The sequence below is a fragment of the Bos indicus genome, chromosome 9 (genome assembly GCF_029378745.1).
Source record: "Bos indicus isolate NIAB-ARS_2022 breed Sahiwal x Tharparkar chromosome 9, NIAB-ARS_B.indTharparkar_mat_pri_1.0, whole genome shotgun sequence".
NCBI classification, from domain to species: Eukaryota; Metazoa; Chordata; class Mammalia; order Artiodactyla; family Bovidae; genus Bos; species Bos indicus.
The window spans coordinates 95,525,761-95,551,810 of NC_091768.1; the positions used below are offsets into that span (position 1 = coordinate 95,525,761).

The 26,050-nt window shown below is 46.7% G+C and overlaps 2 protein-coding genes across 3 annotated transcripts in view; one reads left to right on the forward strand and one right to left on the reverse strand.

Moving 5' to 3' along the window:
• Positions 1 to 728: 728 nt before the first annotated feature.
• Positions 729 to 8,219, reverse strand: DYNLT1 (dynein light chain Tctex-type 1). Its single transcript, XM_019967648.2, has 5 exons — positions 8,106 to 8,219; positions 5,443 to 5,484; positions 1,894 to 2,017; positions 1,454 to 1,531; positions 729 to 1,167 (listed from the first exon to the last, which is right to left on the reverse strand). Exons 1-5 carry the CDS (start codon positions 8,130 to 8,132, stop codon positions 1,097 to 1,099), a joined length of 342 nt encoding a protein of 113 aa, XP_019823207.1. The 5' UTR covers positions 8,133 to 8,219; the 3' UTR covers positions 729 to 1,096.
• Positions 8,220 to 8,413: 194 nt separating this feature from the next.
• The window catches only part of SYTL3 (synaptotagmin like 3), a 100,126-nt gene continuing 82,489 nt past the window's right edge, over positions 8,414 to 26,050 (forward strand). Inside the window, exons 1-2 of one of the 2 annotated variants that reach the window (XM_070796455.1) lie at positions 8,414 to 8,849; positions 25,214 to 25,837. In XM_070796455.1, coding sequence (XP_070652556.1) covers positions 25,728 to 25,837 — 110 coding nt within the window. In that variant the 5' untranslated portion in view covers positions 8,414 to 8,849; positions 25,214 to 25,727. Of the gene's footprint in view, positions 8,850 to 12,770; positions 12,903 to 25,213; positions 25,838 to 26,050 lie in introns of those variants that run through there. The other variant, XM_019967649.2, reaches the window with a different exon arrangement.

Genomic DNA, 26,050 nt, shown 5'->3' on the forward strand with positions numbered 1-26,050 from the left:
CTGGTGGATGTTACTACACTGTTAATATTTGATCCTGTTTATGTACAGTGGCTTCCTCTTTGCATGTGGCGTTAAGGTGACCATTTAGGCACTTTAGGGACGAGAGCAGGGCTTTTTCCAGTTCAGCAGGTGATGCAGAGGTGTGTCTATTGTTGTGTAAACGTGGCCCTGGATGAGCCCTGAAGGCGAGGTAAGACCAGGGTTTGGGCTCCCCCTCACTTAACTTGGATATAACTTTAAATCAGATAACCTCCCAACACCTTTTCTGACTCCTTAATGGGCTAATTATTGTGGACACAAAATGAGCCACTGTGAAAACAGTGCGTAAGCAGTAAAGTACTAAAACACGTTTGTTGTGATTGCTACTGAAAAACTGATGAGTAGAAGCTGCTGTGTTACGGGTCGGGTTTGGGCCGACAGTGTGGCTTCCAGTCCTTTGGCTAAAAGAATGTCCAGCTTGCCCACTTCCTGCCCCTGAAGCTCTAGAAGAGAAAGGACTTGAGAGTGAAGAGTGACTGATGCTCGGGGCAGAAATCCAGCCAGGACACAGCAGAGCAGTCAAGAGCCCCCAGCCCCCGGGTGGTCAATGAGCATGTTCACCGTACTGGAGAGAACCAAAGCAGAACTGCAACCTTTCCTGCTTTTTTACAGTTTTACAAATTCTAGCCAGTAACTAAATATGGTGGATTTACCTGTGATACTATTTAGACAATGAAGAAAACACACACTTTAAATCGGAATAATTTATTATTCTAACAAAAAGTACAAAGTATGGAAAATTAGTGTATTTGATTCGTTTCAGAGAGTAGAGAAAGTTTCACACTAGCAGATTTCGGCTTTTAGCACCTTTGAGAAGAAACATTCAGAGTTAAGACAAGCGGCAGGACAGGCTCCTGCCTACCTGCGGTGACGACGCCTCTGACTTGGTGTGCAGGTCACAGAGAGCAGTGTGGTTATTTGTTTTTTTCTCTACATGTTGAGAGTGCCACAAAAACACACTTTGGATGAGAAAGGAGATCGCTGAATAGCCGGCTGGTGGTTAGAAGATGGGAGAGAAGGGATGTGGTGGAAGGAGAGAGGTCGGGCGGGGTGGCTGTCAGATGGACAGGCCGAAGGCGCTGACGATGCAGTACATGGTCTTGTTCTCCCATCGCACGGTGCAGCTCCCTGCGGGGGGAAGGAGGCGCGTTGCCCTGAAAACCGGAAGATCCAGGCCTTCCGAGTTCTCAGGATCAGGCCAAACGCTCAGTACTCAACTCTCTGTAGCCAATAAAGAAGGTTGGCCCGTCTCTCTTCTATAAAACGTTTTAAAAGGTGACTAATAAATAATGCATTCAGAGACATGAAACAACCAACACACATTTCCTAAAACATGGGTCTGAATAGTCTAGATCTCAGCAGGGTCCCTCAGGGACATGCCGGGGACAAGCCTTCCTGGGGAAGGAAAACCTACCATCGGTGGAGCTGTCCCAGAAGCACGAGCTTGCCGTGTGCAGGCCCGCTCCATTCTTCTGCATGATCACACAGGTCACTAAAGAAAAACAAACTTTTATTAGAGGAATCTACTTGGCAACACATTCCTCTCTGTCCTCATATGTGTATTAGATCACATGGCTGACGTTCAAAATGAAAATGATTGTAGGGGTAGAGCGCCTGGTCCTAGGAAGCTGACACCTCACCACGTGCTTACTCTAAAAGCAGCGGATCTGAAATGCTGTGACGTCCTGGGACGTGGTCCGCAGTCATTCCCACAGCCACGCAGCCCAGGTGGGTGTGCACAGGCCGGTGACATGCTCCTCCGGGAACTGCCTCTGCTGCCTCCTCTCACAGACTCCCTCTCAGCGGTACTTAAAGAACCACCACCACCACCCACCAGAAGCAAAGGTGCCTTACCGATGTACTTAAATGGCTTCCCCAGCTTGGTGAGTTGGCTTAAGGTCTGCTCCACTACGTTTGTGGTCCACTGATTGACTTTGCTGTGCTGATAGGCGTTGCCACCGATGGCGCTTTCTATGGCCTGGAAGACAGAGCACAGCCGGTCAGTGTTGGCACAGCACCCCTTCGGGCCACTCCTGAGGCCAGCACAGTGAGCACTGCGCCCTACCAACTGCCGAGTTACACTTTGCATAAAGTGAAAGCAAGCCTGTTGGGAACCCTGAGGACTCCTTTGCAGACATACCTTTTAGCAGTATGACATTCCATTTGAATGCTTTATCTTTCACTTTGATTATCATGTTTAAAGTTTTGGCTGCACTGGGTCTTAGTTGCAGCACTTGGGATCTTTGTTGCAGTGTGTGGGTCTAGTTACTCCATGGCACACGGGATCTTAGTTCCCCAACCAGGGATCGAACCCGTGTCCCTGGCATTGGAAGGCAGGTTCTTAATCACTGGGCTATCAAGAGGTCCCTTTATTCATTTTAACATTTTTATTTATTTATCTTTGGCTGTACTGCATCTTCGCTGCTGCAAGGGCTTTTTCTCTAGTTGGGATGAGAGGGGGTACTCTCTAGTTTCAGTGCTTGGACTTTTCATTGCTTCTTTTCTTGTGGCATGTGGGCTCAGTTGTTGTGGCTCCCGGGCGCTAGAGCAAAGGCTCAACAGCTGTGGCACCCGGGCACGGCTGCTCCTTGGCATATGGGATCGTCCCAGATCAGGGATCGAACCCATCTCCTGAACTTGCAGGCCGACTCTATCACTGAGCCATTAGGAAAGTCCTCTTTATTCATTTTTTAAAATACGTAATTATATAGCATCTGTCAAATTTTTTAAACATTTTGACTGAATTTAATGTTTGCTGTTGTGATTAATTATCTAGAGATAAGCAATGCATTTTCTTCCCACTGAGGCTAGAAAATACTTCCCTTTGCCCATTGCTTTTTTTTTTTTTTCCATTGCTTTCTTAAAAGTACAGTAGATAGAGGAATCTTTGTGGGTTGTATAATCAACAATGTACAAACCTATCCAGATAATCATGTATTTACAAATACTTCCTTTATTCAGCATTTTCTGGTAATGTCATCACAGAAGTATGTTTTTCAGAAAACTAAAGAACTGCTCTATTTCAAAACCTTATTTAAGTTTGTGACACATTTTTTATTATGAAACTGCTTATCTTCTCTTCTCTGCTGTATTCTGGGACAGTTCACGCTGTGTGCTTCAGGGGTTATTCAGGAATACACATGATCCCTGGCCTCACCTCTTGGTGAAGTTGGTAGTGAGGATATTCCTATTCTATGATTTTCTGGGCCTTTTATGTTTATGCCTGTCCTGGTTTCAGGGGACAAAGGTATTAATAGGTCTGGGCTCAGCTTTGTCAAATGGGGCTTCCCAGATGGCTCCGTGGTAAAGAATCCACTTGCCAATGCAGGAGGTACAGGAGACTTAGGTTCAACCTCTGGGTCAGAAAGATCCCCTGGAGGAGGAAATATTGACCCACTCCAGTATTCTTGCTGGCATAATCCCATGGACAGAGGAGCCTGGCAGGCTAGTCCGTGGGGTCACAATGAGTTGGACACAGCTGAGCGAGCAGCTCTGTCAAAGTGGGGGCTGTGCTCGAGCTAAACCACTAACTCCGGCCGTTCTCTCCACATTCACTTTGGAATTCACTGCTTTTCAGGGAGGGAGGAAAACCTTCCTCTAATTTTGGACCCATCCAAGTTTACTACTATGCAGTACTTAATAATAGCTTGAGTACAGAATTAACCTACTGCCCAGGGGCAGAAAAAGCTGCTCAAGTGAGTGATCGGGTGGTCATCGTGAAAGGAACACCAACCGCAATGTTACTTGTGCTTCCAGGGAGACTGGGAAGCTCTGGCTGCAGTAGTATCAAACTTGCTGCCTGGCAACCAAGTCAAAGACTGTGCAGAAAACAAGTGAGACCCAAGGAGACTTCCTAACAAACCAACTCCCCTTCTCACAGCTCTAGTGAAATTCACCCATCTTCCTGCTCCCCACTGTGTTCCTAAGAAACACTGTATTTTGAACAACAATGAAAAGCAGAGTGTTATAGATCCTGCAAAGCAACTAGAAAATGATGCCTCGTGTGCAATACTGTATATGGCAGAACAAGATCACTTCGCTTTTTTTTTAAATCATTTTGCTTTTTGATGATGTTCATAAAAATAGGTTGTAGTTCTTTAATCACTCTGGCATTTGTCAATAACTTGCATTAACAACAGTTTGCATTAAAGTCAACTCTAAATCATATAGAAAACTTCAAATGGTATTGTCCAACTGAGATCATCTAATGACCGTCTTTGAGCCCCCAGCTTCACTATGCGCTGTTTCTGGCCTCGTTCCTGCCCCAGGCGCTCTCCCCAGCGCCCCGCACTAGTCCAGACACCCCCACCTCCCTACAAGTCCCTCAGACACACCAGGACGTTGCTTACCACAGGGCCCTTGCACTTGTTCAGTCTGGAATATCTGTTCCCCTCTTTTCGCTAAGTTAACCCTACTCCTGGGGCTGCCCCAGTAGCTCAGCTGGTAAAGAATCCGCCTGCAATGCAGGAGACCCTGGTTTGATTCCTGGGTCGGGAAGATCCCCTAGAGAAGGGATAGGCTACCTCCTCCAGTATTCTTGGGCTTCCCTGGTAGCTCAGTCGGTAAAGAATCCGCCTGCAGTTTGAAAGATCTGGGTTCGATCCCTGGATTAGGAAGATCCCCTGGAGGAGGGCGTGGCAATCCACTCCAGTATTCTTGCCTGGAGAATCCCCATGGACAGAAAAGCCTGGCGGGCTACAGTCCGTGGGGTCACAAAGAGTCAGACACAACTGAGCAACTAAGCACAACACAGCACAGGAACCCTACTCTTCTATTTTCTCCAGATCCCAGCTCTGAGCTCACTAGATGGGTAATCCCTCACAGTACCACACGAGGAACGCAGTGTGATTATCTGATAAATGCCCTCCCCTCCCCAATTTTGTAAACTCTCTGGGCGTCAGTCCCCTGCATGCACCCTTGACATGTATTTTTGAATGAATGAGCAAATAGCCTTTTTGACTCCCATTCTTATCATCTAAAGGGGGTACCATGGTCAATAAAGTGGATGGTTTAGGAATGTTAAAAAAAAAAAAAAAAGAGCCCCAAGTGCAGCACCAGGTCTTGAGTGACTAGAAGTTGTTCAATTTTTTAATATTCACTCTTCATTAAACATTAGAAATGTTTATTTGTATATCATGAGTCTTTTATGCTAAAAGGTTATAGAACCAAGCTTTAGTGACAATAATAATGCCAGTATATAAAATTTCCTGTCTCAAAATATATAATTTACATAATATGGGAGTAATTCTTATCTAGATATTCATTGAAGTAACAACTGTTATTTGAAATGCCAAAACACACAGGCTCAGCTGAAACAATTCCAAGATAGTATTTAAAACACATTATTTTCACTCATATAAGCCATTAATCAAACATTCAAAAAGGAAGCATTTCTCCTCTTACCTCTTTTACGATGTTGCTCACTTCATCAACAACAAAAGCAGTCTGTAAGGGAAAAAAAGTATTTAAGCCCGATTGATTTAAAAGATCCTTTCCCACTGCACTGATTAAGCAAATTTAGGTAATGAATATAATTCAGAAATGAAGACCTTAAAAATAATCTAACCAGGCTGTTCATTTTACTGAGAAAAACATTAAGTAGCTCTGAGGACCACAGAGCTAGTGAGAGGCAGGAGACTTAGAGTACATGTATACGGTTTCAAGGTTTTTTGGTTTTTGTTTTTAATCATGCCATGACCCATAAGACTAAGACTTAAGTTCACTTTAGATCTCAACCTGTCCATCCATTTCAGCCGGCTGTGAGGATCATTAACAAATATGGATGTTCAATGAGTTACTCAACTTTTGTATGAATTAACTCTTTTCCTAATGTAAACTAATCAGGAGGTTTGAAACATAAGACGTTTTGGATTTTGAAACCACTCTTAGTGGTAAAATTTACAATGACTTTCCTATTTCCGGTTAATATTTTCTTTCTCAACTGTCTGGCTTCAGGACTATAGTCAGCTGAAGGCACGGCGGTTCTCAGCCAGCATGTCAAGATGACCTGGGAGGCAGGCTGCCAGCAGTCGTCTAGTGCCAGGAGCTTTAGTGGTTTTCTTTCTTTTTACATGCGGTGCATCTGAATGGGTATAAGGTTCCCAGAGTCCAGGAACCTCATTTCCTGAGCTCTATAAGCAATTTCCAGGGGGCAGCCCCGGCCCTCAGCCCCAATGCATCCTGGTGGGACAAAGGCAGAGAGGTGGGCAAGGAGCGTTCTTCCCCACTGGGCTGCTGACCACTGAAGCCCAGTTCCAGCAATGCCCCTTCCTCCCCAGGAGAGTCAGGAGCTGACTGCCTGAAGCCCCTCACCCACTGTACTCAGAAGTCATGCTTGGAGACAAAGCCAGCTCACCAAGTTAACGAAAATCTGTAGTATCTTAAATTACTTCTCCAAGCTTAAAAGATCCTTCCAAGAGGCCTCAGTGGTTCTAAACCATACAGAAAGTCCCTGTGTAAGTTTCCATGTGGTTAAAATATGAGAAAGGGTGAGGGGCATTTCAGTGGACTTTTAGTGGAAAGTACAGCAGCTGTACAGAATCCACTGGGCAGTTTCAGCTTCTGCAGGAAAGATGAACGGAGAAGAGTTACAAAGATGCAGGTGTCTACATGAAGTTAGCAGACGTGGGGGTCAGTAGGGCTGTTACTGACCTACTGGCTGTGTAGGTCAGCAAACACGGAAGGCAGGCCTACTAGAGAGAAGACAGTCATGGTCTCAGCCTCCAGGGCTTTATCTTATGTAAAACACACACCATTCTGTTCAGCCCCTTCATTTCTCAGATATGCAGTTGAGTTCTGGAATAAGGAAGTCACTGAGCCACCTCCTTGGTGAGGGCCAGAATGAGAAGGCAGAGTATTAAAAACTCTGGTTTGAAGGACTTCCTCTATATTTACTTTTTCAAAGTTACTCAATAATTCCTGTAATACAAGCCATTCTCCAATGACTGCACAGTTGACAGGGAAAAGCTTTTCCGTGGCTACCCGCTCCTGAACTGTGGCTTCTCCCTAAACATTCCCTAGGTTGCTACCACCCTTCGGACACTGATGGTGACACTACCATAGAAGGTCGTGCTGGTTAGGAAGGCTGCATAATACACAGGGCTCCATTGTTTGTACTTCATTATTTGTACTTCAACCAGAACTATTTAGCGAGAAGAAAAGGGGCAACCATTCTGTGAGAGCAGCAGCCGTCAACTATCATTCCCTGAATGCTCCTCAGCTGGAAGGAAAGCCAGGACATAGCACACGTTAACAACGAATACCTTCTGCCTGGCAAATAACTGTATGACTTCTTCAATGGGGCAATGACCTCCCGCCCCACCACCCCACCACCCCACCACCCCACCAAAATCGTAGCTATCGGACTGTCTTGTCAAATGAAACGTGAGCGATGGTGGCGTGCGCACCGTGGTGGGCGTGCGCACAGCGTGGAGAGCAGGAGAGGAACCCAAGACAAAAAGGCAGGTTCTCCTCGCGGGCGCGTCTGCCTGCTGCCCGTGGCCAGAGCAGCAAGTCCATGACTGGGGGCCCCTTGGGGAGCTGTAACTGGGGGTGCGGGTCAGGTGTGCATGTCACTCTGGAGACTCCCAAACATCAGCCGGCAGACGCACACGCGGCCTTCAGCCTCCTCCATCCGCCTGGGCAGGGGTCTGCGCTCGGAGTAAAGGGCGCGAGTGACGGCCGGGGTCGGGGGATGCAGGGGACCGCGGGACGCAGGGGGTCCGGGGACGCAGGGGGTCGGGGGCGCGGAGGGCCGGGGCGCGGGGGGCCGGGGGCGCGGCAGAGGAGATCCCCGGGGGATGTTGCACCGCCGGAGGAAGGCGTCCGGGCGTGCGGAGCCCACTCCCGGAGGAACCACGGGAGCCGCGCCCCCTCCGCGCCCCTGGCCCCCAGGGCAGGGCGAAGACGCCCGGAGTCCGCGAAGCGCTCGGCGGGGCGCCGGGAACGGCCACCGCCCAGGCCCAGAGGCAGCCCGGGTGCCCGCACACGGCCCTGGCTGCTGCCGCCCGCCCGCCCGCACCCCGCATTCACGGCCGCCGCCCGTCCTGTAGCCCACCGGGCGTTACCTCCTCGGCGGCCTGGTAGTCTTCCATCTTGCCGCCCGCGCGTCGCCGCCGCCTCCCCAAGTGGAGCGCACTGCGCAGGCGCGCTCAGACCCCGCCCCCGCGCTCAGACCGCGCCCCCTCGCTTGCACCCCGCCTCCTCTAGGGCACCGCCCTTTCCCTCGGGCCTGTGCGCCTCGGGGTACCTGCAGTGCCCGCGGGATGGGGCCCGCCCCTCCTCCCGCCGTCAGGGAGCCGCGCTCCTCGGGGACACCTTCCCTCCACCAGGGTGTCCCGGCAGCTCCCTGGACAGTTCAGTTCAATCGCTCAGTCGTGTCCGACTCTCTGCGACCCCATGGACTGCAGCACGCCAGGCTTCCCTGTCCATCACCAACTCAGTGGAGTTTACTCAAACTCATGCCCATTGAGTCGGTGATGCCATCCAACCATCTCATCCTCTGTGGTCCCCTTCTCCTCCCGCCTTCAGTCTTTCCCAGCATCAGGATCTTTTCCAATGAGTCAGTTCTTCGCATCAGGTGGCCAAACGATTGGAGGTTCGGCTTCAGCATCCGCCCTTCCAATGAATATTCAGAAGTGATTTCCTTTGGGACTGTCTGGTTGAATCGCCTTGCTGTCCAAGCGACTCTCAAGAGTCTCTTCCAACAGCCTTAGCTAAAACAAAACAAACTGGAAAAAGTCAGGCCGGGAGGGGAAGGGCTGTCCTGGCCCCTCCCTGAAGTTTGTACCCTGTTGGATTCGCTTGAACAAGTAAGCCGGTTTGGACACCTAGTAACAAATAGTAAAGTGATTTCGGAACGTGATGGGCTGTCTGAGATATTGTTTGCGGCCCCCTTGGGGGTTCCGGAGTTAGGAAACTTTAGATCTGAACGAAGCTTACCTTTGGGGAAGTAGGTTTTCCATATAATTTTTTTTTTCCCCTTCAAGTACCATTAAAACATTGTTTGGGGTAGAAAATGTTGTAAAATGCTGCACACTTCCTGGCAGCCTTAACCAGAATGATGTAGGCATACCTTTAACTTGTAGACAAGCGTCTTTATAAAAATTAGTGGTTGCCCTGGGCAATTCTCAGTGGCTCTCCAAGAAGGGCTGGGATAGGTGTATCAGCTTGCACGCGATCTGAGGTTAAAAACTTTGGCTTTGGGGGCTGCGGTTTCTGTTGTTTTTACCACACCCTCTCCAAAGCCCAGTAGCTAAAAACCATTTCCCATCCTCCTAGGAAGGATTTGACCAGGGGACCCTGAGACTTTGCAGAATTAAGCTGCAGCACCCACATTCAATTCATCTGCAACCCTTGTTTCTTACGCTATAGAAGCTAAGTTCCATGCTGGCAGAAATCCAATTGATTGACTAATGGATCCCCTGCCCCTTTGATTGTACCTGGCCTGTGGTAAGCACACAATTAAAATGTGTTAAAAGAATCATTTTCCCACACATTAGTTCTGCCTCCTACCCAGTTGCAGAGAACTGGGAGTGGAGGAAAATGCAATCACCTTCCTGGTTTGTGGGATAGGGGAGAGGGGAGGGTGAAAGACACAAGGCTGCCTTGCCCTGGACACTTGACCTGACCAAGAGGACCTGCTGGGTGGCAACAGGCTGCTCTCTCACACCTGGTTTCTGCTTCTCCGAGTCTGGCTTCCACTCACTTTTCCCAGTGTTTCAGCCTCAAGCCTCAGTCTACATGGGATGCTAAGCCTGCCATTTCTGTTCTGTCTTCCCCACATCTAGCTTCTCCTGAGATCCCAAGATCTCTTTTTAGGTGCCCTTCTTGGTCACTTGACCCCACCTGCCCAGTTCCAGCTCCTCAGCGGCACTACCCTCTTCAGCCAGGCAGGGGCCTTTTCCCTCTTCTGATTTTCTTCTGCTTCCATAGGGAGGCCTCAGAGGCCCACTAGCTGAGTGTGTTAGAATTATGTGCAAAGCAGGAGCGGACAGGTTCTGAGTGAGCTTTGAGACCTCTTTTCTAAATTGCTCCACAGCCTTTTAAGAATTTCCTGATTCAAGTGAGCATCCTGAATGGCTGCTAGGATACGGCATTGATAATACTTTGGAATCACACAGACAGTATAATGTGTGTGCTCAGTTGTGTCCGACTCTCTGCAGCCTCATGGACTGTAGCCCGCTGGGCTCCTCTGTCCATGGGATTCTCCAGGCAAGAATACTGGAGTGGGGTGCCATGTCCTACTCCATCTTAAGTTATATTGTGACTGAAAGTCACCAGCATGTGCATAAATCAACAGAAAACATGTGACTGTGAACTTTTAAAAAAATTGACATGACTTCAGCTTATCTGCATTGGTTCTACTCTCCAGTTTTAACTGTCAAAGAATATTCATTCAGTGATCTTAATACACGGATAGTTATATTATCTTCATACAGTCATAGTTATATTGAGTCTGCCCCAGAAATGGACAAATTGGTCTGTTTATCTTCAGGATTGTGTGTTCACTTAGCACACATGCAGTGAGCACTCACTTTGTGGCAGTCTGTGAACTGCAGTGGAAGCTGCAGAGTTGACTAGGATATGGTCTGTATGGAAAAATTTGAAAATCTAGTTTTTGTCAGTGTGAGGTCTTGAATTCTAGGCTCAGTGATGTTGTAGTGCTTACAACAATGCAGTGCAAGTGTTGTGTTCTGCCCAATTGATGTAAACTTTGTTAGGGCTAAGGAATTTACAATCACTGTGGCAGCTGGCAGGTGACTAGCACTTCCGCTCTGCCGAGAATGAATGTCCATCAGAAGTCCTGGAGTATAAACACACTGACTCAGAACTGCTCACGGATCTCCCGTGTTCAGCCAGATTTTAGAATAACGTTTAGTTTTCGTGCAGTCAGTGGGTTGGATCTTGGGTTTGTTTTTCAATTTGGGGCTTAGCCATGGGTTGGCAGGTGTTGTGTGCTTTCTTTGTTTCTAGTGAATCTGTTAAATACATTCTTTGGAAATAAGGATTGGTATTGTCAATGCCTTATTTAGCAAGTGTGGGCCTAATAATCCTAGCCATGTCACCTCAACAAATGATATCCACAGCCACAGTTGTGTCTCCTGGTGTTGTCTGGGCTCTGCAGCCCTTTGGCATCCAAATCTTATCCTGCGTATGTTCGAGGTTTTCCTTCCTTTCCCTGAGGTTAGGGGTGTGTTACTGAGATGTGCAGTGGAGTCATGCCAAGTCACTAATAATGATGATACGTATGATGATGAAGACAGCAGTTGCAAAATACTCTAGCCTGAAGACTGTAATGTTTTAATGGAGAAGAAAATAAACTTGTGTCTAACACACATCTAAGGTAAGAATCCTGTGCTGAGAAATCGTGTGCTCACGAGAAGAGCTGAGAAATGCCTCTATTTAGGTCTGCTGTCATCTGGGAAACAGGCACAGTGGCACTGAAATACCTCTGTACCAACAGCTAGTGGCTGTTGCTCTGAACCCCTTGGGTCTCTCTTCCTCCCAGTCCTGGCCCCCACCCCTCATCCCCAAGACCCAACAACTAAAGGATAACTCAGGGCACAGTGGGCGCTTCTTCTGACTGGCTGATTTTCTTTCTTTTTTTTTTTAGTGAAGTATTTATTTATTTATTTGCTACACCATGCAGCATGTGGGATCTTAGTTCCCCACCCAGGGATCAAACCCATGCCCCCTGCATTGGAAACACAAAGTTTTAACCACGGGACCACCAGGGAAGTCCTTGACTGCCTGATCTTCATGCTGTGATGGTTATTAAATAGTGTATCCGTTCTGTGTATATAAAATCATGCACACACTGCACCAGTCAGCATAGGCTAGGTTAGCTGCAAAAACAAATGACCCTAGACTCTTGGTGGGTGATGACAACGGAGGTGTATTTGTCGCTCACATCCATGACCATTGCAGCTTTGCTATGGCTCTGCCCCATGTCTTCACCACGCTGGGACCAGGTGGATGGGGCAGCCTGATTCCAGAGTCACTGAAGGGGAGGGAAGTCGGGGGGACAGTGGTCCGAGTGCTGGTTAGGAAGGTGCTGCTCGTAAGGTGCACGTTTTTGTCATTCAGAGCAGCTGCTTTTCTCGATAGGGATGAATTCACTTTGGGAGAATTTATCCAGCTGTTCCTATGATTTGTGTCATGTTCCATATGTGGGCTGTGTGTGCTCTGTTGCTCAGTCACGTCTGACTCTTTGCGAACCCATGAACTGTATCCCATCAGGCTCCTCTGTCTATGGGATTCTCCAGGCAAGAATACTGGAGTGGGTTGCCGTGCCCTCCTGCAGGGGATTTTCCCAACCCAGGGATCGAACCCACATCCCTTGTGTCTCCTGCATAGGCAGGCGGGTTCTTTACCATCAGTGCCACCTGGGAAGCCCCATATGTACGCTATGCTTCCATACAATTTACCCCCAAAAGTCCAGGCCAGTCTTGCTATAAGTTGACTCTTGAGTTAACAGCTGCTGTTTGAGCTGTGATGACACGAGTCATTTACACTTGAGGTCAATGAGAAACCTCTCGCAAAGGTGGGAACGTTTGACTAATTGAAGCCTCCAGTTTCCTTTCGGGTTTCCTTGCTTGAGTGAAACACCTCGGTAGCATAGCGTGGTCTTTCCTCCAGCTAAAAATGTAAACTGCTGGCCTTCAAGAGCGCCTGGGTGTGGCTCCAGGTGGCTTTGTCCCCGGGGTCCTTGGTGACGCAGAGCTGGTAGCCACAGAGGCTCTCAGCGCCCGCCCAGCCCACCGGAAGGAAAGAAGCACGTCAGTGGTTCTAACTCAAAGAAAGCTTGACTTCCTTCCCCAGAGCAAGCTCCCCTGGTCTCCTCTCTTGAAGCTGAGGCAAAGGTAGGCTAAGCATCCGAGTCCAGCCCTTCTGGTGGGTTGTTTTAAGGGTGGGGTGGGTAGAGGTTACAGTTAATATAACTTCTCTTACACTGATGACTTTGAAAACATGGGAGAGAACAGCAATGAGAAATTAGACAAAGGATGACTTGTCATTTTGTTGAATAGTATACATTGTAACTGCAGGCTAAGAATGATTTAAATGGAATGGAGGAATACTTTAGAGTTAGTTAAGAAACCAATCCACACCGAAAAACACTCTCCCAAAGCTGTATGGTGTGAATTTTTTCAAAGGAGGTGATGAGCGTCGTTTGGTTTCCTTTTTGGTCTGTACATTCTTATACCTACAGTTTATTACTATTTTGCTCTGAATTTACTTCACAGATTCTGACTTTTTTCATCCCCCATAATCTCTAGTCTGGAGGTGGACCATAAATATAATTTTAAAAATTAAGTTAGCTGGAGTCTAATTTAAATGTCTTGCAATTCAGCTTCTTTAGCCCCGGAATAGAACTTCTTGACAAAAGGAGAGATTATGACAAGAAAATACATGTTAGCGATTAAGTATCTTACTGTGCTAAGTCGCTTCAGCTGTGTTGGATTCTTGTGACCCCATGGACTGTAGCCCGCCAGGCTCCTTTGTCCATGGGACTCTCCAGGCAAAAATAACTAGAGTGGGTGGCCATGCCCTCCTCCAGGGGATCTTCCTAATCCAGGGATTGAACCCATGTCTCCTGCATCGGCAGGCAGCTTCTTTACCACTAGCGTTACCTGGGAAGCCCAAATATCTACTAAGAAGTTAGAATTGGTATCAAAAAGATTATTTAGCCAAGACAGTAGAAGATTCTAAATTCTTAACTTTTCTGTCTAAACAAAGCATAAGGCTTTGGAGTTAAACAGACCCAGATTAGAGTGTGAGTTTAGGTAAAGTACTGAATTGTTGCAAGCCTCACTCTGCTCGTCAGTAAAATGGGTGTCTTGATGGCCTAAGGCTGTAACGACGACTGAGACTGTTCGTGCAAGGAACGTGTCAAGCCTTCTGGTCCAGAGTAAGTGGTAAATAAATAGTAGGGGTTGGTACAACAAAAATTATAGCAACGATTATGAGTAGTACCTCATATAAAGAACAAGATAATAATATCAGTTCTCGTTTCTTTATCCATCCACAAGAAAAGATCAAGTTTAAGTCTGAAATATCATGGGTTTCTATTGTAGTGTTTAGCTTTGATTCTGAAAAAGCACTTGGGTTTTTTTGTTTTTTTTTTTTTTTGGTGGCAAGATATTTATGTGAATGAGAAAGCCTAGACTCCACTGAGAGTGGTGGGGGCCTTTCCAGAAGAGACTTCCAGCCCTCTCCTGTCTCGGTTTAGATGTCAAGTTTTCTAGAGTTAAGCCCACATATGCACAATGTCATATATTAAGGACAGAGTTTTGAGGGACCTGAAGCTTACATGATGCCTGGAGCCTTCTTTAAGGAAACAGATACTATAACACAAGGTCAAGTCCGGGGCCTGGCAGGTGAGGCCTGAAGTCCGAGGTCACTGGCTTCTGAGAAAATCTACTTCTGGCTCAGAGACCAGAGACACAAAGAGTTTCTAAAGGCTCATCTCCATTCCCATGCCATTCCTGAGGGACACCAGGTGAATCTTCTCGCCTTTGCGAGTGAGCAGCGCCCTGCCTTCACCCGCTTAGTGTGGACGAACCAGTGGTCCCTGCGGCTGTCGAGGACGTCTGTGAGGACACTCCACGAGCTAAAAAGAGAGATGACACTCTCAGGTGAATCCGCGGGGTCTGTGGAGCTGCGCAACTTCGACCCTGCATTCTAGGTAGAAAGTACTGTGGCCATATTCAGAAGAAAAAAAAAAGCAAACTGCAGCTTCTCAAGGAAACAGCTGTGGTAAGGCACAGCAGCGGGGGTGCTGGCTCTGGAGCGGGGCTGAGAGCAGGGGCTTGGCTGAGGCTTCAGCGCTGGGCTCGACCTCTAGCTTGAATTGAAAGTCTGGCCGGAGATGACAGTGTTCATACGCAGGCACCTCGCCTGAGCCTGATCGCAGCCCCTCCTCTCCGTCACGGGCGGGGGTCGGGGCGTGGGGGTGGGTGATTCGATGACCAGCTGCTCACAGATGACCGGAAGATGGAAGAGCCTGCAGATAAAGAGCGCTTCCTTTCCCGGCCCCCTTTCTTCTACCCGCCCCCGGGGTTTCACATTTCTTGTACTTTTCTTCCCCTGGTCAGCTCTGAAAAGCCGAAGTCAATCTTGGCTGTTAGGCCAAGGGGAAAAAAAAAAAGCAAGTGTGGTTTCAGAATTCACACAATCAGATGTTCCATTTCTCTGGCAAAGGGGGGCTCCCACACGTTCCCCTCCGGAATGTCTTTCCCACGCACTGCCCCTCCCCACCAGCCATTTCTCCCCTCTCCACATGGAGGGAATCTCAGCCTTCCCCCGAGCCTTCTCTCCTGTAGATCCTTGTGTGCTTCCACTCACCCTGTCACGCCGTCGCTTATTTGTTCACCTGTCCACTTCCTGGCTGGAATTCGAGCTTTTCGATTGCAGAGAGGGGCTCCTGCTAATTTGGTGTCCTCACTCCATGGCACCTGAGAGGCTCACAGAAGCCCAATGAAATCAGTGCTGTGGGTCAATACGCCGATCACCACCACCTAACTGCATTTGCCTGGATGCAGAGTTCCACTGGGATGCGGCATGACTGGCTACAGAGGAGATGGAAACGTGTGGATTGAAGCCCCGAGCTGGGTTTAGGAGGGGCCCCCACCTCTGCTGCGTGTGTTCCTATCGATTCCAGAAAAGAGGCTTGACTCCTGCTCTTGGGCCTTCCTGAAGGGGAGGACGGTGATCAGAGAGGACTGCTTCCAATTCCTGCTTGCTTTATTCCAGCCGTTGCTCTCGGACTGTACTGAGATGACTCCAGATTAGGGTTTGATCCTAGTTTCTCCGATACCTGAACTCATGCTGAGATGGGATGGTTGGCTGTGCAGTGCTTCCCCAAGTGGCTCTGGGCGACTTTTTCCTTCAGAGTGGTGATACACTATAGGTTTTATTTATTTTTTAATTGTTAAGTAAAATTAGACTGGTTGGTATGGCGGGATGCTGTAAAACAAAGGCAGTCACCATTACAAAATCACAAAAATGCAATCGAGAAAAGAGACTGGGGGCTAGACAGCTCCATGTGGATGAAGACAGAACCTGACGCCAGTGTTTGTGACCAAAACACAGTTTCAGAATTCACTGGGTGTGTGAGAGAGTGACTAAGTATTATCGCAGAAAAACCAGGTCTAGGAGATTGTGAATTTCTGCACGAGATCATTAAAACAAAATACTTTTTAGTATGCTTCTCAGATGCTGAAATGACCTCAGATTTTCAGATGCTTTCCAGATTTCTGAAGCCTGGAGCTTTCTGAGATGCGTGTTGCTCGCTCACCTGACTATGATCCTTCCTTCCGACTTGAATTCGTGCTTCCTGCTTTGGCAAGCAAACCCGCGTGTCACAATGGTCACTGCGTTTCTCAACTCCAGCCAAACATTAAGGACCTATTTGCTGGGTGATGAGGGATCACTAAGAACCAGTGTCACCACTAGAAGGACACTTGAATCAGAAAGAAGTCAGAGTCATGATAGAGAAATATACAGAGGAAAAGGGGGCATAATGAAGGAGCAGTTAATTGTGCTTGAAAATTATGAGAAAGTTCCTGAATTAGTGATGAATCGACCTGGAAGATTAACAATGAATAATGATGATGATGATGATGAAACCGTTAGGTGGTGTTTCAGGGGACTCTGAAGAGCTCTTCTCCTTTATGTCTCAGCACAGAAAGAATTCATCGAGAGACAAAGTGATAGACGTGTGTGTGTGCTAAGTGCTTCATTTGTGTCTGGCTCTTTGTGACCCCGTGGACTGTAGCCCACCAGGCTCCTCTGTCCATGGGATTCTCCGGGCGAGACTACTGGAGTGGGTTGCCAAGCCCTCCTCCAGGGGATCTTCCCGACCCAGGGATCGCACTCACATCTCATGTCTCTTGCATTGGCAGGCAGATTCTTTACCACTAGCGCCACCTGGGAAGCCCAAAGTGATAGATAAGAAGTGATTTATTAGAACAGGGTACGTACAAGGCTTACAAGCGAGTGGGCAAGGGGGTACCATGTCCTGAGTATATAGTGGCTTACATCTTTACAATCAAAGGAAAAGTAGAGAGGGGGAGAAAACCTTCTTTGTCTTTCTTGAGTAGATGTTGTGTTTCCGTCATCAACTCCTCCTCCAGATTGAGAAGGGGTTTTTCTTGTCCCTACATGGTCAAGCTGGGTCCACAAATGATTGTTTTTTTAATGTGTGCGGAGCGTGTGTCCTACTGAGCTCACTGGGCAGGATGTGGGTCTCATGCCACCGTTGTGTTATTGTTTGGGGGCATGCCTCATGCATCTGTTGCACGATTTTGTTGCTAAGCAAGCCTGCTTGGTTTTGTGGTTAAGTAAACCTGCTTTCTTGAGTAACCATTAGCTTACTAATGGTTTTAGTAAGGCAGGGGGGGGGTCTCCCATAGTTTTTCTATTTACAGTCCCCTACGGAGAAGGCAATGGCACCCCACTCCAGTACTCTTGCCTGGAAAATCCCATGGATGGAGGAGCCTGGTGGGCTTCAGTCCATGGGGTCGCTAAGAGTCAGACAGGACTGAGCGACTTCACTTTCACTTTTCACTTTCACGCATTGGAGAAGGAAATGGCAACCCACTCCAGTGTTCTTGAATGGAGAATCCCAGGGATGGAGGAGCCTGGTGGGCTGCCATCTATGGGGTCGCACAGAGTCGGACACGACTGAAGCGACTTAGCTGCAGTGGGATTAACTATTTAATCACTTACTTTGCCCCTTTACTCTGTCCCTATTGATACTGTTACTACTACCACAGTTAACATGTGTCAGTGGGTTGTTTATAATATGCTTGCCACTATGATCTAAGTACTTTCTGTGTTGGGACTTCCCTGGTGGTCAAGTGGTTTCGGCTCTGTGCTCGCAATGCAGGGGACACGGGTTCAATCCCTGGTCGAGGAACTAAGATCCCACATGCTGCACAGCACAGCCAAAAAAAAGTGCTTTACATGCATAAATGCATTTAATGCTCACAATGACTCTAAGAAGTGGATGCTATAATTCTATCCAGTTTGAAAGTGAAAGTGTTAGTCGCTCAGTCACGTCCAACTCTTTGCATCCCCATGGACTGTAACCTGCCAGGCTCCTCTGTCCATGGGATTCTCCAGGCAAGAATACTGGAGTGGGTTGCCATATCTTGCTCCAGGGGATCTTCCCAACCCAGGGATCAAATCCAGGTCTCCTGCATTGCAGGCAGACTCTTTTACTGTCTGAGCCACCTCCCTCTACTTTACAGCCAAGGAAATTAAATCCCAGGGGACTTGCTAACTTGCCCACCATGTTCAAACCACATTCCCCTCACTGCCTCCGAGTAAATTAGATCCTTGTAGGGACAGGGAAGAGCAGGAGCGAATGTATGGAAAGAGAAGAGTACACGGGGTATCCAGGGACCCGTCTCGAATGTGTTTGCTGCGGGAGCGTTGGGGCGTTCTGTGGGAACTGAGGATGCAGAAGTCGGAGGAGGCCAGCTCAAGCAGGGTGAGAGAGACCTTGCACATAGTTTAGAATCTGTTTATAGGCGGTGGAGACCTGGGCTCCTGTCCTGGGAGAGGAAGGACGCATTCCTGCCTCAGTCGTGTTCAGTGGCCTGTCCCTCACTCCGGAGATGTCCTGTCCTTTCTCAGAGCAACTCTGCTTCTCCACCCAGGCTCAGCCGGGAACATCCTCCTGTCCTCCCCTGTCGCCAGCCTGCCTCTGACTCACCGTAGTGCCCACTGGGCCCCTCAGGTCGGTGGGCACAGCCAGACTCGGGCCCACTTGTTCCTATTAGCACTTTGGGTTACAGACGCCACGCTCACCCCTCACTCCATCAAGGAACATGCCAACTGATTAGCATAGATTTCATGGAATTCTTCGACCATCTCCATTTAGACTCATCCAAGAAATCACAAGCCTGCAAGAGAGAAGTATGTTTATCTCATCCCTGTTTAGAATAATATGAAAAATAAGCCAGTGTGGCTTCTAGTTTCCTGCCAGCATAGGGGACCAGAAACGGAATCCCTAAAGATGGACCTTAAGCTTGCTAGGCCACCAGGTGGATGGAATTCTCTCTGACTTTCTTGGTATTTACCATGGGCCCATGCGACTTGCTAAACTCTGTCACCCTAGAAACCTCTTTTGACTAGGAAGAGTTCACTACAAATAAGCAAATAGACAAATAATTAAAAGAATAAGTAAATCATCATAAGTCTGGGGTCACCTTGTCTTGGATAAATAGACTATAGGCTAAGAAAAGTTTTAGTGAATTTGATCTTGAGTGATTTGGAACATGGATTACAGAGTAAAATCTCTGATTTGGCTGTTGCTGTAAAACTTAGAGAAATTTAAATGCCAACATAACAGGAATAAAGTATAGACAGAGCTCCAGATTTTGTTCAAGAGGACTGAAAAGATGTAGTTGAAATAATTTAGATAATTGCTATTGAAAGAGAAACACTGAGCAATGTTAACCTGGAAATCAGACCTGGAATTGCACAAGCAAATTCACGATTAAGTGAAAAGCCCAGCACAACTTAAAACAACAAAAGTTCTCTATGTTCCCCATTCCATCCTCTAAAACAAAATAATATGTTGAAAAAATGAACAAGAGAATGATACACCCAGTTTACTTTGTAAGCAACCTGAAAAATCATTGGATCCTCAATTTCAGTGGTTCTTAAACCCCAAAGACCCAATGCTCACTCTTTATAGGAAATATTTTGTAGCTCACCTTTTACTATCTGGAATTGGAATTCATGTAAAATATAATTTACCTTCCTCAATACCAACAACAATAATTCAATATCATTACTGTGATAAAAGGAGAAATAAAGGGACATTAAATTATAAGAATATAATTCATATTAGTTCAATTCAGTTCCTCAGTCATGTCCAGCTCTTTGCGGACCCCATGGACTGCAGCATGCCAGGCTTCCCTGTCCATCACCAACTCCCGGAGCTTGCTCAAACTCATGTCCATTGAGTCAGTGATGCCATCCAACCCTCTCATCCTCTGTCGTCCCCTTCTCCTCCTGCCTTCAATCTTGCCCAGCATCAGGGTCTTTTCCAATGAGTCAGTTGTTCACATCAGGTGGCCAAAGTATTGGAGTTTCAGCTTCAGCATCAGTCCTTCCAATGAATATTCAGGACTGATTTCCTTTAGGATGGACTGGTTTGATCTCCTTGTGGTCCAAGGGACTCTCAATATAAGCTACATTAAAAGACACAGTGAAGTTGTGAGATGTTCTTATACCTAGAATCACATTGATTTGTAGATTCACATCTACAGATGCAGATCCTTACCAGTACTGTAGCATTAGTGATTCAAATACTATTAATACAAGCCATGCTGCCCTATGTGATGCCACTTCCTGAAATGGTAAGCAATTGTAAATGAAACCAGGTACAGTCTTCCCTCAGTTTACACAATAGCTTCATTCTGCAAAACCCAGTATATTAAAACCCTGCAAAATATACTTCGTGTTTCTGTGAGTTAAATTCTATTATCAGATAATTATACCTTTTTCCTAGTTGAGTTATCTGGTAAGATAACCAATATTTGTATGGGAATGCAAGGTAATTCTTTGTCACTATGACAACTAAAACTACTCCACAAATTTCTAGACGGAAGCATGGGACTGCCCCCACTGAAAACCCGAAATGAATCCCGATAAGATGAAACACCTGTGGCTCTAACGTGTGGCAGGTCTAAGCCACCAGGTCAGGAGGAACACTGGGAGGACACTGGAAATCAGAGAGAAAACCTCCTCCTAGGTTTCTGTGATACTGAGCTTTCCAAATTTGCTGGCATATTGAGTGCAGCACTTAAACAGCATCATCTTTTAGGGTTTGAAATAGCTCAGCTGGAATTCCATCACCTCCACTAGCTTTGCTCATAGTAATGCTTCCTAGGGCCCACTTGACTTCACACTCCAGGATGTCTGGCTCTAGGTGAGTGATCACACCACCATGGGTCATTAAATTTTTTTGTATAATTCTTCTGCGTGTTCTTGCCACCTCTTCTTAATCTCTTCTGCTTCTGTTAGGTCCATACCATTTCTGCCCTTTGTTGTGCCCATCTTTGCATGAGATGTTCTCCTCATCTCTCCAGTTTTCTTGAAGAGATTTCTAGTCTTTCCCATTCTATTGTTTTCCTCTATTTCTTTGCATTGTTCACTTAAGGAGGCTTTCTTATCTCTTCTTGTTATTCTCTGGAATCTACATTCAGATGGGTATGTCTTTCCCTTTCTCCTTTGCCTTTTCGCTTCTCTTCTTTTCTCAGCTGTTTGTAAAGCCTCCTCAGACAACCACTTTGCCTTCTTGCATTTCTTCTTCTTGGGGATGGTTTGGGTCACCACTTCCTATACAATGTTACAAATTTCTGTCCATAGTTCTTCAAGCACTCTGTCTACCACATCTAATCCCTTGAATCTATTCGTCACATGAATGATCCTGGGGATCTCTATGCAGTCCTGATTGCATCAATTCAAAAAGTCACCCTGTATAGAGAAGATGTCGACACAGATCCTTCAAGATAAGGAAAAAAGTACATTTCAATCCAATAATAGAAGGATTTCCTCATTGTAGTTAGCAACCATGTACTTGAACGACTGAAGGTTTATGGAAGCCAGAGTCAAAATCTCTAAAAGTCAAGAATAACAACTCAGATAAACACTGCACATGCATACCTCTAGTTCTCTAAGCTTTATACTCATCAACTGGGAACCCCAGACAGCACCATGTTTGGGTATGTATTTGAAAGGATTTCAATGAATGACAATTTGGTGGTCTATCCTTGGAAAGCAAGGAGATCAAACCAGTCAATCTTAAAGGAAATCAACCCTGAATACTCTTTGGAAGGACTAACGCTGAAACTTAAGCTCCAGTCCTTTGGCCACCTGATTTGCACAGCTGACTCATGGAAAAGACCCTGATGCTGGGAAAGATTGAGGGCAGGAGGAGAAGGGGACGACAGAGGATGAGATGGTTGGATGGCATCACCAATTCATTGGATATGAACTTGGCAAACTCCAAGAAATGGTGAGGGATAGGGAAGCCTGATGTGCTGCCATCATGGGGTAGCAACAAGTCGGACGTGACTTGGCGACTGAACAACAACAAGCTCCATCCTTAGTTAATCTGAAATCAATATAATGCTGATACATGAAGCACAGTTTTGCAACTTCTGCCAAACCACTGCAGAACTTTTTGTTCCATGACCTAAAGACACCTTGAGAACCCCTTTGTTTTCTTTCGGTTTATCAGAACTATATGCACCACTTCGATTTGGGGTTTTGTTTTGTTCTGAGCCACCAGGGCAGCCTCAGCGCTCACGTACAGGACTGTTTGGCTGTAGGTTCCTGGCAGAAATTGTCTGCTCCTTTTCACTCTGGCTGCTACTGTTTCTCTGACTTTAATTGTCCTCTGTGTGCTTTTATAGGTGGCCCTAGTGGTAAAAAATCCATTTGCCAATGCAGGAGACGCAAGAGACATGGGTTTGATCCCTGGGTTGGAAAGATCCTCTGGAGTAGGAAATGGCAACCCACTCCAGCATTCTTGCCTGGAGAATCCCATGGACAGAGGAGCCTGGTGAGCTACAGTCCATGGGGCTGCAAAGAATCAGACATGACTGAAGCGACTAAGCGTACATCGTATTGTTAGAAATGGGATAGGGTGTAACTTATCAGTCATTAAGTCCTGTACCGTAATCACTTAAAGAGTGTCTGGCACTTGTTGAATGCTTGATCAATATTTAATTAATGAATGGCTGACGGATGGATTCCAAAAACCAACTCAATTTGACTTTTCTGTAACTAGCAGTGGATGGCCACTAGGGGGAGGAAGAGTGCCCACTCGTCCCTGCAGAGGCCCCTGTGAGGCCGCAGGCATGGGTTTGGTACAGAGCTGCTGCTGCTGCTGCGTCGCTGCAGTCGTGTCCAACTCTATGTGACTCCAACCCTAACCCCGTCCCTGGGATTCTCCAGGCAAGAACACGGGAGTGGGGTGCCATTTCCTTCTCCAATGCATGAAAGGAAAAGTGAAAGTGAAGTCGCTCAGTCGTGTCCGACTCTGTGCGACCCCATAGATAGCAGCTCACCAGGCTCCTCTGTCCTTGGGATTCTCCAGGCAAGAATACTAGAGTGGGTTGCCATTTCCTTCTCCAAAAAAGTTGGTGTGTTTTGAGCCAAGTGCAAAAACCTGCACTTAAAATACTTGGGAATCAGACAGACAGGACAGTACTTGATTCAGTAATGTGGTTAATAGGTTAGAAATGAGAGAGAAGCAACAAAAACCAAGGAATGCGTTTAGAAGAAATAGGCCCATGAAGTTGGTGACACTTTCCCACTTAGCACTTGATAACAAGCTGTTTCCTAGCATTTCTTCTTCCCCAGAGACTCAGAGCCTCGGGGAGCTAAGCTCTGCTGTTCACCTGGAAACAGGACCTTAGGAGGGAGGAGGTTTTGACCCTGCTGAGGCTGGAGCCCGAGTCTTTGTTCCTGTGGTTCTCCTGCCATCTACACGGGAGGCCTTTTGGGAGCAGGCACTCGGGAATGCTTGGCTGGAGAGCGGAGGCCAGGACCATCCCCTGGCAGCCCCGGCTTCCCTCCTCCTCATGTAGCCTCTGCAATTTGGGTGGGCCAACTGTTTTAACCTTATCGTACAACAGTTTGTGTGCTCAGTCATGTCTGAGTCTTTGCAACTGCATGGACTATAGCCCTTGAGGCTCCTCTGTCCATGGGATTTCCTAGACAAGAATACTGGAGTGGGTTGTTCCAGTACTTCCACCTCCATGGGACCTTCCTGACCCAGGGATCAAACCCGGGTCTCCTGCCTTGCTGGTGGATTCTTTGCCGCTGAGCCACCAGTGTAGCCCCACCTCACAACAGAGAAACTGACAAATAGAGGCTCCTTAAGCCAAGGGGTCCTTAGCCTATAGTCCCACGAACTTGGATGTGAAAAAATTTATATCTTAATTTTCATTGACTTGTAACTAAAGTTTAGCATTTCGTCACAAACCACAATAGAATTAGCAAGACTTGTGGTCTCCACATCTTGTTGCAGATATCTCAGTATTGCTTGCAATCATTGCTACTCTGAAATTACAGTCACTGTTAGATCACTGCTAGATTTCATACATCCCTGGCCACATATATTATTATAATTTAAAATATTTCAGTATAATTGATTTCCTTTGTTATAATGTATTTTATTTTATGCATTTAAATACAGAAGCTTCACCAGATAACCAGAGATTAAAAGAGAAAAGAATCTCTGCTTAAAGGGAATGATCCCTTAGGGTTCTATTAACCTCTTTTTCACTGATTTGCTATGGATCATAAATTAATATAATGTGAATTCCTGTTGAGGCTGAACAAAGGGAGTTTAGCTTCCAAAGCATTGAAAGGACATCTTATTACTAAGGAATTCATGTAAATTTGATAACAAAATGGCATTATAGAAAGTACACTAATTAGATCTGCATTTTCTGCTTTTCACTGCCATGTTTTATCAATTCAATACCATCTTGGTTGGGGAAAGAAACAGATCAAAGGTGCTGTGTGTCTAGTGTCACTGATGGAAAAAGTAAGTAGGAGGAGTGGAGAACCTGCCAACTCATATTAAGCAGAAATAAGACCCCGCGCAGAAGGCTGTTGCTAAATACCGTTAAAGACCATAACTAACTGATAGACAGAGGTTGTGGTGATATCCCTTCATAGATCCTTAATTGATTAAACATTTTTTTGAGTTTTGAAGTTAATTGTAAAAATTGCAGTTAACAGATGAAATTGTAGATATCCTAAAGTATTTTCAATTAGGATGATGTACATTCAATATTGGAGGAGGAAATGGCAACCCACTCCAGTGTCTTCCCTGGGAAAGCCCATGGACAGAAGAGCCTGGCGGGCTGCAGTCAATGGGGTTGCAAAAAAAGTCAGACAAGACTTAGCAACGAAACAATAGCACATTAAATATAGACTTTCATGCCTCTGACCACTCAGGATACAGAATTCATATCAGAAAAATTCAAGTGTGGAAGTCTGAGGCTTTTAGAAACATGAGAAGTCCCATTTAATAAAATTTAAAATCTTACATTATTATCACAGCAAAAAATGCAAAGATCTGTCTGTAGAGCATTTTGTCTTAAAAATGATGCTATTTTTGTTGTCTTTTCTACAGGTACTGAGCTGTCTGGGCCTCTAACCATCATCAGTGCTCCCTGTAAACCTATGAAGGGGAAGGTTAATGTCTGTGTCACTGAATACTCTTCCCCCTGCTGTTTGTAAATTCCCTCAGATTGGAGATTACTTCTGCTTATGCAGAAATTATCTGCGTAATTTATAACAATCTCTGGCAAAACCTCAGAAAAAAGATACGCTTCTTACTTAGCCGGATGTCAGAGGCTGCGGCAGGACCCGGGGAGAAGGCTCTGCAGATGGCATGAGGCTCTGGGAGCGATGATCCCAACGGAGGGATAGCTCCTTGGAACTTAACTTAACTTAACTTAACTCCTGAGAAGAGTGACCCAGTTAAAAAGAGGAGAAAAGCTACGAGCAACACTGTTGCCAATGAAATAGGAGAGGGAGTGCTTTCAAAAGCCCGTGGCGCTGTCGCTGGACTCTGAGCTCATCCACGGGACTGGGGCGCACGGCCATGGAGTAGAACTTCATCGTGGGTCTGAGAAGAGACGGAAATGGCCCAGCAAGTCAGCCTCGGTTCCCTCCAGGAATCGGAACGTGAAGCCATCCTCCAGGTTTTGTACCGGGACCGGGAGGTTCAAAACACGGAGGCGGAGAGGATACGGTAGGCGGTCGTACAGATGGTGGAATTCTTGGTGTTTTTTGGCTTTTTCTGCTTGGAGGCCATCTCTCCTTGGCGTCTTGCTGCTTGCTTAGCTAATGCCATTTGCTCCGCATTCAGCCTCTTGTCTGACGAGAATCTGAAGCAAGGGCTGTGGGTGGAGGTGACCTTTGCTGTGTCACTAAGCTTCGGGATGGTCAGGGAAAGAATGCCTTT

Bases quoted from the DNA above. Each gene is read 5' to 3' on its own strand.
- DYNLT1 (XM_019967648.2), bottom strand. From the start codon at position 8,132: ATGGAAGACTACCAGGCCGCCGAGGAG. The intron at 5,485-8,105 runs GTAACGCCCGGT...TTTCCCTTACAG, and splicing joins ACTACCAGGCCGCCGAGGAG to ACTGCTTTTGTTGTTGATGA. The intron at 2,018-5,442 runs GTAAGAGGAGAA...TCTGTCTTCCAG, and splicing joins TGAGCAACATCGTAAAAGAG to GCCATAGAAAGCGCCATCGG.